This window comes from Gadus macrocephalus, chromosome 22, assembly GCF_031168955.1.
Source record: "Gadus macrocephalus chromosome 22, ASM3116895v1".
Classification (NCBI taxonomy): Eukaryota; Metazoa; Chordata; class Actinopteri; order Gadiformes; family Gadidae; genus Gadus; species Gadus macrocephalus.
Genome location: NC_082403.1, coordinates 5,869,128 through 5,880,112, shown reverse-complemented (window position 1 = coordinate 5,880,112; position 10,985 = coordinate 5,869,128). Strand labels below are relative to the sequence as shown.

The following is a 10,985-nucleotide window of genomic DNA, read 5'->3' as shown; positions in this document are numbered from 1 at the left end:
TAGTACTGGAGGTTTGGTGTTGCTTAAATACTATCCGATATGCAGAGTAAATGGTGTGTTGATAGTTTATAGGTTAACACTAGATGCAAAGACACAAAAACACATGCACACACTTGGCATTGGAGCACACCTCAATCCTACTAGACTAATGACTTATTTGCAGATGGATTGAGACGATGGCAAATACGTCAGGCAGGTGCAAGTGATAGTAAACCCATATCACCTCCACCTGGCCTGGTGTATTCACCATAAACTGAAGTAATTGTGTTTTCACTGAAGCAACTTGTAGTTTAGGTAGCTATTTGCTTTGTCCACTTAGTGATACATGAAGGATTACACGATGAGGTCCTCCTGGAATATCACCTGCACAACACACTGTTCGTTTGTGTTTATCTTGTTTTGGTTCGTTTTTTTGCGGTGAGAGCTTGTTGCCAAGTCTTTTTTTGTTTGGTCAATCTATTTAGTCATCCATAATATTACATTTTCAGTTCACCTCCACTGTAAAATGTATGATAGTGCTATTGTTACGGAGCTTCCTGTACATTCACCTTTGTGTGTTTGTGCTTCCAGCATGTGTTAGGAATACAAATCAAATGATTATGGTCTTGCCAGTGGACCGTATCTCCTGTCTCGCGGTCTTAATTTGGGTGTTTTCTGCACTGAGTACGAGCGGGGGTGGAGTCGCTTTCATTATGGCTTACATGTTTGCTAATGCTGTTGACCGCCTGCCAGTTAATTTATTTTATGCCTCAGAAGATTTCCAGCAGCTCCCATAACATTGGAAAGCAGGACGTCGAACCATCAGGTAAGGGATTTTATAAATGTTTACCTATTGTTATTCTTAGTAAGCTTTATGCTGTAGTTTGTTATTATCTCATGTGCTGTTAGAAGCATTCATGTTTCATTCATTCATGTTGCTATATCAATTATTAGTATTATTGCTTTTTTGTTGAAAATTGTATATAATTGGTAACCCACAGTCTTATAGATAGATGGCCTATGCTATATAGTGTTTAAACAAGCAAACAATCCTCAAACTAAATGTAATGATTAGTTCAGGGGATCCATTCTATTCCAAAAATATTGGAACATAAGGTTGAACAACAATTTAGAAACTGCATTTGCTCGAGCCTTTGTCATACCCCTCAAACCAACAATTACAATAGTTATAATAATAGAAAACCTAATCATAAGAAGAGATGATATGAATATGTATTGATGTGAAATTGTTCCATTGTACACCTGAACCCAGCTTAGAATTAGATTGTGTTTCAGAGCAACTGTACCAAGCGAGGAGAATGCAGTTGTAATTTGTCTGTGCATAGACTGAGCTTTATTGTTTGTTTAAGTTTTATATTTCAACCTTCTATTTATGGGCTTCACCAATTTATGATCTTGACCATGACAACAACATAGCCAATCCCATTTTCCAAAATCTGACGTAAAAAAAGCTAACATACTTATGGATGTAATGACACATTGCGTCAGAATTTAAGAAAACTAGACTACACTTATTTTATTTTTTGATATGTTTTAAATTGGAGTCGTCGTTATTATGGAATGACCCATAAAAACAACTGATTTGGTAACCCTTTAAAATAAGGGTAAACAAATGAACCATGAGTTAATGCAGTACTCAGCATTCTTACGCTTAGGGCAGGGGTAGCCAACACAGTGCCCCGGGTCGCCCGCAGGGACCAGGAGAGTCACCCACAGGGCACCATCTAAAAATAGCAGTGGTCCCAATGGACTATTGATGGAAATTTGGAAATTTGATGTTCTTTTTGAATCAATAACATTGATGGAAAGTTCAATTCGGTTTGTCATTCAGTTTGTTATTCAGGAAGTTTGTATCACACAAGTAGACCTCAATATTACACAGTAACCTTGAAGCGCTCCGGTTTAAAAAGGTTGGTGACCTCTGGGTTTGGGCTTAGCTGTAGGGGTAGTCAGGGGCGCCGAAAAGGGGGGGTAAAGGAGACGGATTCTAGGGGCCCATGATGGAGGGGGGCCCAGAGAGGCCCCTAATGATGATGAAATTATAATACAGAAAAAATAATGACACTAAGTAAAGATTATTTTCATGGGGCCCAAAATCCCTAGCGGCGCCCCTGGGGGTAGTTATGGTTAGAACTGGTGATAACCTTAACTACCCATATAAAACCCCTATATTAATAATTTATAAATTGATACCGTAGTTAACATGAACCGCATGAGTAAACATCAAAACCAACTAGAAAATGCATTTCCTCCAGAAAATGCTGTGAGTGCTGTAGTGCAAAGTGAGGTTGAAAATATTTTTTTAATAAAGCCACATAGATTAAGACATAAAGAAACGTTAAATGGCTTAAATCAAGTGAAGGGATTTGAACAAAAGTTCAAAAGTCTAAATGGAGTAAACAATGTTAACATGCACACCATTTAAGAAAAAGTAAAAGGTTGGAAACAAATAAAGTTACCGCTGGATGAAAAGCGCAAAGCATTGCTAAAAATGCAGAAATGTAAAATGAATTGAACCGAAGAATCTGAAACGTCAAATGTATTGCGTGTGTGTCTTTAATTCCCTGTTTACACCTACCCGATAGTGGGTCCCGATGGTGCCCGATGGCTAAATCAGCAGCTATCGTTATAACATCGGCAAATAGCGTGGTTGCATCGGGAAAACACCGTTACTCTTCCCGGGAACATCGTTAGACAACGGGAAGAAAAGCTCAATGATCGGGCAACATCGGGTAACATCGGCAAAGAACGAACATGTTTGTTAATTTTGGGTCTATCGGGGTAGAATCGGTTACCAGGTGTTGCCATGGGCTAATCGGCTATAATCGGGAATAGAACGGGACTACGGGAGTATAACGTAAAACAACGCAAGTCGTTCGGGAATTTTCCTGGGGTACATCGACTATATTCGTTAATCTTCCGTGCTTTATCGTGTTTTAACGTCTTTATATCGGCAACCTCAACACACGAAAGACCCTCGAGAACCCTCGACAAATAACGATTGTGACCAAATTGTGTTAAGGAAGACCCTCAATCTGCCACTTGGGTATAAATAGGGAGTTATGGATGGATGTCCTACTTTTATAATTAAAGGGGTACTTCGCCCATTTAGAACCGGCGTTCTATTATTATAAAATCGCTATTGTAATATAAATAAATATCAGTCTAAACCAGTCTCCCCTTTGCCTTCTCCCGAAATGACGCCAAGTGACGCCAAACGCGTCATTTGACGTGTTTGGCGTCATTCGAAATGACGTCAAATGACGCCAAACGCACTTCGGGTGTCTTCCCTGGCATAAATCGTTCTGTTATCGTTATAACATCGGGTATGTGTAAATGCTACCCCGATAAATTGACCCGATCATACGATCATCACATTGTCACCCGAATCACCCGACTTCCACATCGGTGGTCCATCGGCCATTAGCGGCCATTAGCGGGATGGTGTAAACATGGCATAAGAGAATAGCGAGCCGGTGCGAGATTAAAAATAGCTCAATAAAGTGGGAAAAACCGCCCAATCTGGCAACACTGCCTGAACGTCCTCCAAGAGTAGCCCAATCTGGCGGGAAAAAACGCCCAATCTGGCAACGCTCCCGCGTCAACGTAAATCAATGAAACCAACTGAAAACGAAAGCGGTATGAAACTGAAACTGTGATTCTGAATAAAGTTTAAATGATATCGAAATTCCGTTTAGATATTATTGAAGATACAATTGTGTAGATTTGTTAAATGGGTTGAACGAAGATAAACGGTGAAAATTATGATTGAGTTACGTCTTAAACAGTTGAAGTAGCAGTGGACGGCTCTGCCGGCTCTGCAGTCCTCCCATTGACTCCCATGTTAAAAAAAAGATGATATTTTAAAAGTAGAATATCTTAAAAAGTATAAAATATTTAAAAAAATCTGAAAAGAAGCGCGCGATTCTGAGCTATTCTGAATATTTTAAAATTTGAATGGAGTCTCTAGGTGGAACAATTGAGGAAGGAGATATGTCCCAAAGTTTTTAGAGAATAATAAAGAAAGAAAGAATAAAACTTATGAAGAACAATAGTTGAGCGCTGCATGCAGCACCACTCAGCTAATAATAAATGATTACTAGACTATGAGTTGACTGTTCTACCATGGTCGGGGGGAATGCTCGATTCTGATTGGCTGCAGGGTGTGCATTAACTCCTATAATGGACTTCAGGGTAGCAACGATCCTCCGCTGCGCGACCGACGGTTCACGCCTCCGCGTCGTCCATTAATTCCTGATAATGGACACCTCGTCGGGCATTATCGTCGGGCATTATCCCTGAACTGTTAATTAATGCTTATTACCATGTTTATTAATGGTAATAAATAATAAACGGTTGTTGTAAAGTGTAATGTGTAAAGTGTAGCCTATATACATAATTGAGTTTGGTAAAATCTGTGTTTTAGTTGAGCTGCTCTGACACTCTCTGCGTCGACTGTAGGTCATAATCATTCGACCTCCAACAGGCCACGCCGTTTCTGTCGGAGAAGGCCGTTTCCTCTTCGCCCTCTACGCTCACGCAGCCGGTCTTGACCTTTCTCCAGAAAGGGGATTCTCCAGAGGCGTCGATCTCCTTCACCCCGGGACCCCCTCATTGCCCTGCCCCCCTGAGATGTCCAAAATGGACCTCAAAAGCAGGGAGTTCTACAACGACATGCTTCGCGTGTGTTGGGAAAACCCGTCCTGCAACAGCTCCCTGCTGCTGCTGGGCCACCACAACGGCAGCGGCGCCGTCGTGTACGGCCTCAACTTCCCCGGCGACGGCGCCCCCTGGCTGCGGACCCTCATCTCCCTGGTGTACTTCCTGGTGGCCACGGCGGGCATGGTGGGCAACCTGCTGGTGATGTTCCTGCTGTACTCCACGCGCACCATCAGCGCGGGCACTATCAACTACTTTGTGTTCCACCTGGCTCTGGCCCAGCTGCTCTTCTCGCTGGCGCTGCCCTTCTGGGCGGTGGAGATAGCGCTGGACTACAGCTGGCCCTTCGACGTGGTCACCTGCAAGGCCATCTCGCTGCTCACCTGCCTCAACGTGTACGCCAGCTGCTTCTTCCTGACCGCCATGAGCCTGACGCGCTACTGCTCCGTGGCCACCGCCCTCCGGCCCACCGCCGCCGCCGCCGCCCTCTGGCACCGCGGCTTCTGCTGCTCCCGGATCGCCGCGGCGATCATCTGGGCGGGGGCGCTGGTCACGGCCGCGCCGCGCGCCGTCTTCGCCGACCTCTTCAACGTGGGCCCGGCCAACGACACCGTGTGCCTGTTCCGCTTCCCCGACGGAACGGCGTGGCTGGGGATCAACCACCTCCTGAGAGTGGTGCTGGGCTTCCTGCTTCCCTACGGCGTCATCGTGCTGTCCTACCTGCTGCTGCTGCGCTTCCTGTGCCGCCACAAGATGAAGGGCGTGAACCCGGGGCGCAAGTCCCACGTGTCCAAGTCGGTGGCGGTGGTGGTGCTGTCCTTCTGCGCCTGCTGGTTCCCCTACAACCTGCTGACGCTGTGGGCCGCGCTGATCCAGCTGGACATCGTGGACATCAGCCCGTCCTTCTACCTGGTGCAGACCTACTTCTTCCCGCTGGCCAACTGCCTGGCGTTCACCAGCAGCTGCCTCAACCCCGTGATCTACTGCCTGGTGCGGCGGGAATACCGCACGGCCCTGCGCACTATGCTGCACAAGTGCAGCCTGGCCGTGGAGTCCAAGGTGTACCTGCACCGCATCAACGCCGGCGAAGGCCAGGGGCCTTCCCGGCAGCTGGGCATACCCCTCAACACGGTGTTCAGCCACACGGTCGCCTCGGATACGAGGAGGGACGCGGCCGTCTCCTACTCGGCCGTCTCCGGCCAGTCAGGAAATAATAGCCGTTGATGTGGTTGTTGTTGTTGTTTTTTTGGGGGGGGGGGGGGGAGTCTTGAACCGTCGGTAAATGTTAAACAGCGGTAAAATGTTTTGTGCTGTGTTTTTTTAATTTTAGTTTTTGGGGTCAAGGAAGCATTTGGGTTAGGGTTAGGGTTAGGGTAAGGGTCGAGTGAGATTTGTTTAAAATTGTGCATTACAGAATTGGTAAATGTAGACTGATTCTTATGTATTCGTTTTTATTTGACTGATTTCTCCTGTAAGTTACTTTGGTATTCTTCAATGTCTGTTAAATGCTTGCGAAATGAATAAACAGCACCTCTCTTCTCTCTATTCTTTACATTACGTTATTCATTAAATTACTGTATATTTAATGAATGTATTTCGAGTCATGTCTTATCGTTTTGAGCTTAGAGAATAAGAATAAGGCAAAAACGTGAATTCTTCTCACGGTATTTCATTTTTCTGTCGCCATCTAGTGTTCGTTTAACGTTACTCATTGGATTCACAAAGATGTCGTGTTAACGTTGGATGAATGATGTGATAAATAAGCAACGTTTTGACTTAAGACCAATTAAGACTTGAACAAGCCTAGTGTTAAGTCATGTGATGGGAGTGCGTAGCTGTCATATAAGCTCTTTGAATCTGTAAAGAAAAGAATTGCCCTCATGGTGATTTCAGTTACTTCTTGTATTTTTTTCCCACTAATATTGTAAATACACAAGTGTAAATATCAAACCTCGCACCAAGTAAATGTATCATGAAACTGAAAGATTTAAAACAGGAAAATAGCGTATCTAGGCCTCCTTTTTCTTCACTTTATTATAACTCAACTTATTTGTATGTCAATAAGCGATCATAACATCTGTGAATTACCCATAATGCATAAATGCTCGTCTATAGGCCGTGATGCATAATATTTTGGACTCTTGTTTAGAAGTATCCAGTTTCTCCTTTGTTATTTAAAGATTTCATGTTTTTCCATCCAGTTGAATAAACGTTGAAATGATTTATGCCAAATGAATGTGTGATCAGTCAATAAAAGAAAGAAAGAAAGGAAAACACTCATGAACAGAACTTTGAAATACTTTATGGATTTATTAATTTACTGAAATCACCGGGTAAATGAATGTCACAGGAGAAAATGAATACATTCTCTTTACTAAAAACATAACAAACCATATCAATCATATATACTTACACTAGTAATAATATGAAGCATGAATAAACCTACGATAGTTATCATTGTGAAATAAGCTACCAACGACAACATAACATTCACCACACAACACATCAGTTTTGAGGGGAAGGGGTGGGGGGGGAATCGAGAATATGGCTTAATTCAAAGGAGGGGGGGGGGGGGGGGGGAAGCATGGCTTATTTTCAAAAAGAAAACATCAAGTCCTTTTAAGGTTTAACATCCAGTAGGACTTAACTTAAGTTCCAAACCACGCCATGTTAGCTAGCTTGTGACACCATAGCCAGTTGTAGCTATTAGCTGCCAGGTCACCATTTTGTCTCACTCCCGAGTGCGATGGAGTTTGTTTCACAAAAACAATGATTCCAGTATGTATATGTATATATTTATGTATACATATATATACACACACACACACACTTCATATATTCATTCAATTCTGAAGGTTAAGAATGCTTTCAAATAACAAACTTTAATAGTTAGTATCCCATAGTGCTTTTAAAATGATTATCACAGTTTTGAATCGAAAAGTCGTTCATCTTCAAATGACAAAACTGTCTAGTGCTAAATCACCTACACTCAGGAGAAGCTATCACAATGCATTACAATTATTTTGTGTCTCCATTTATTTAATTTGGTATTTTAGGTCAAACTAAATGTTTTGCCAGCAGTATTTCTTAAAAAACAACTAATTTACCTCAGCAAACATGACATTCCATTGAGATGTAGGCCTACAGTTCACACTTCACAAATCTAGCTAAAATAGGAGGAAAACCATAAAAAACAAACTACTGAAAATTGAGGTTTTTAAGTACCACAGGGAGCAATGAGTCAGCAAGCTCACAAGGTATATCCACCTTTGTGTTCTGCTTACCGCTAAGTTCTGACATGAGCTCACCATCTTCCTGTCGTCCATTCAATTAAAAGAAAAATAGTGGATTCTTTTTGGCCAATTAGAATCCGGTCGTTCCGCAGGGATTGGCAGAGTGTATATCAAAGTCAGGAATATTCTAAAAATAACCCAAGAGAAAAAAAGTCGACAAGGGCACAATTTAAGAGGTTTTATGCGGCACTACTGCAGATTCAACATATCCACACAGGACAGTTGAACCTTGATAGACTCATCCCATACGCCATCTTTTCCTTGCTCAGGGCATTAAAGTATTGTTTTTCAAACAATTGTAATATGCTTTATTGCAATACACTCCATAAATAACCATAAACTGTTGTGGCAATCCAAAGGTATAGAAGGGCCTGGAAAGCAATGTACTATTTGAACCCCCGCCTTGGATAAATGTTTAACTGTATATGTAAATGTGGTTCACGTACGGCTGCCATTCCATAATTACATTCACAGGTTCGCTCCATTATTGTTTCAAGGATGGCAGCAAGGAGAAGCTTTGAAAGCAATAAAGTTACCATGAATTTAGTGTGCCAAAATACCCTGGTCTTTACAGTGTATCTAAAATACATCTGTATCGTTAAATGTGTAGGCCATTTTGTTATTTGAAGGCTTTGTTTTCCCAGTACCATGAATATAATCTGTATAATTTATATTTGGCTTTGTAAAGGCAATGGTCAGGATAAGTAATATCAATAATGCAATCTGAAATATAAATTATTCAAGCCTACGTACAAAGCCAGGTAACACACACTGCTTATGTATTTCGCACCTTACTATAAAAAAGACATAAAATATACAAAGTCGCGTTTTCTTTTGTATATTGGCGATCATGGCCATGTGGCACCAAACTATAAGGCAGTCAGCTCCTTAACGCACGTCTTGCAGATTCTACCCTATGTAATCCATCGTTGTGCTATTGTTTTCTCTCTCTTCCACACAATCTTTACGTCTCTGTTAATATCACATTAAATTCATATATTTTAAAAGGCAGAATGTCCGGTCTCTCCCAAAAAACCGAGGAGTCACCAGGTTAGATTCAAAACAAAACAAATCAATGTTAAATCTTTATATAATATGTAAATACTGAATCAGTCTGTTGCGCCCAGCCCTCTCGTTTGCTGGAAGGAGTGATGCGCGATACAGTTCAGTTTATGCTCTTCCGTACATCTATGAAGCACATGCAGAAGTGTTGCACATCTATATTTAGAAGAGAACATTAAAGTAACTAACTACTGGCTAAAATACTGTTCTGTATGATGATAATAATGATAATGATAATAATTATAATAATAATAATAATTAGCTTTTATACAATGCGGCAAAAAGATGATTCATCAAAAGCAAAAGTAAATCAAAGCTAAAACAACAAAAAAAAGAAAAAAGGATAAATACAAAATATCTATTACACAAATGTCAAGGAGACGCCTACTTGAAAATGTCAGGATATAAACTCGGCCTTGTGGTTGTAACTTTATGATTTTATTGATTTTAGTCATAGCTTTTAGTGCTTTGCTAGGTTTGGCCCGTAGCTATTAGTTCTCAGTTCAAGTGTAAACACACGAGATGCTGAATCAGGGCTCGACTCGTCACCCCTTAGACAAAGGACCAAAGGTGCACCCTCAGATTCTGACACTTCCTGAGGATCTTCAGCTTCCAAAATAAAAGTCCATTATTTAAATAATTATTTCATTATAATAATATTATTATTTTACAAGCTAACTATATATATAATACATGTATACATTTCATTATGTATATGTTTGCGGTATGTATGTTGTATGTATTCAAGTCTTTTTCTTGTCTTGATAAACTATCTGTAAACACTGCTGTTATTTAAAATGTATAACTGTAAATACACCTGTGCATCACAAGTCAAGTGGTTTAATGAAGATCTTTCTATCTAATAAATTGCGTAAACCGAAAAAAAATGCATTACTAGTGCCAGAGAGTTCAGTTTCCAAGAGTTGGAAACACAATGTTGTAGTTTTCTTTTTACAAATATTTGAATTAAACAATTTCATACACCTGTACGTTCAGAAGTACAGGTTTTATATACATCCGGTGTGGTGACATATACATCCACTAGTTTCAAGAAACTTCTGTATATGCATGTAGACTATAGAGTTTAGTTCGGCCATAATTGAAGCAGCAATTAAGTACCTAAATAGAGTTTGTCCAAAAAACCTCATTAGAATCTGAACACTGTAATCCACAGAAATAATGGTACTCATTAGTAAACATGTCATCGTTTCAAATCAATCATCTACATATTACAATAATCGTTGAGTGACTCGAAAGGCTAAAGTAAAACGCATCGTTTCCCCTCATCAAACCTATTTATAAAGAATAAGATATTCTCTCAGTTTGTTTTTCATCCACATTCTAGCAGAGCTCTTCAGTGGGACGACGGCAGAAGTACACAGGCGGTTCTTTAGCGGCGTACCTGTTGTCACGGCGACCACGCAGCAGTTGGGCAGGAGTGCGGAGGAAAACATGTCCTTGTCTTCCTCCTAAGACTAAAGAGTTCAGCCGAAAAGTAAAAAAAAAAAAAAAAACACTGTCCCTTTAAGACACAGGGTCCCCGATAATTCGCAGATCGTTCGTATCGTTCGGCTACCGGTTATCAAGCCGTGGCGGTCCGTTAAGCGCTGGCTCGTCGTCAGGTGGACCGGTGCAGACGGACGCGTTCGCACACCTCGGCGCTCTCGCTTAACTGATTGTCGAGTTCTTTGTATAATTGTGCAAAAGTTTCTACAATATGTTAGGTGTCGTCCCCTTTGTCATTTCCTGCTTTGTTGTTGTTGTTGTTTCCCGGCAACCACTCCAGTTCTTTGATGGTTATGTTAAGCAGGTTGAACTCTGAGCAGGTGTGGTGGAAAATTGACAAATGATGAATAGATGATGATAATATTGAGTATATAGTCAGGAGGAGGAGAAGGCTGAGAGAAGAGTCTCAGACCTCCGTGAGTCATGATCCATAGTTCTGGTTGACAAGCTGAGGAGAAAAAAGAA

General features: G+C 41.3%; 2 protein-coding genes across 4 annotated transcripts in view; one reads left to right on the top strand and one right to left on the bottom strand.

Annotated features, from left to right (window-relative positions):
- The first annotated feature begins 4,168 nt into the window (after nt 1-4,168).
- On the top strand, nt 4,169-5,904 carry LOC132450976 (relaxin-3 receptor 1-like). Its single transcript, XM_060043189.1, has one exon. The coding sequence runs from the start codon at nt 4,633-4,635 to the stop codon at nt 5,881-5,883; it is 1,251 nt and encodes a 416-aa protein (XP_059899172.1). The 5' UTR covers nt 4,169-4,632; the 3' UTR covers nt 5,884-5,904.
- Nucleotides 5,905-6,946: 1,042 nt separating this feature from the next.
- LOC132450944 (ras/Rap GTPase-activating protein SynGAP-like) overlaps nt 6,947-10,985 on the bottom strand; it is a 42,669-nt gene continuing 38,630 nt past the window's right edge. For all 3 annotated transcript variants that reach the window (XR_009523942.1, XM_060043149.1, XM_060043148.1), the window contains one exon: nt 6,947-10,968. Coding sequence is in view for 2 of the 3 variants with exons in the window: in XM_060043149.1 (XP_059899132.1) it covers nt 10,942-10,968 (27 nt within the window). In the remaining variant the exon portion in view is untranslated. The remainder of the gene's footprint in view (nt 10,969-10,985) is intronic.

What these genes read in the sequence shown, in the direction of transcription:
- LOC132450976 (XM_060043189.1), top strand. Translation starts at nt 4,633, where the DNA reads ATGTCCAAAATGGACCTCAAAAGCAGGGAGTTCTACAACGACATGCTT.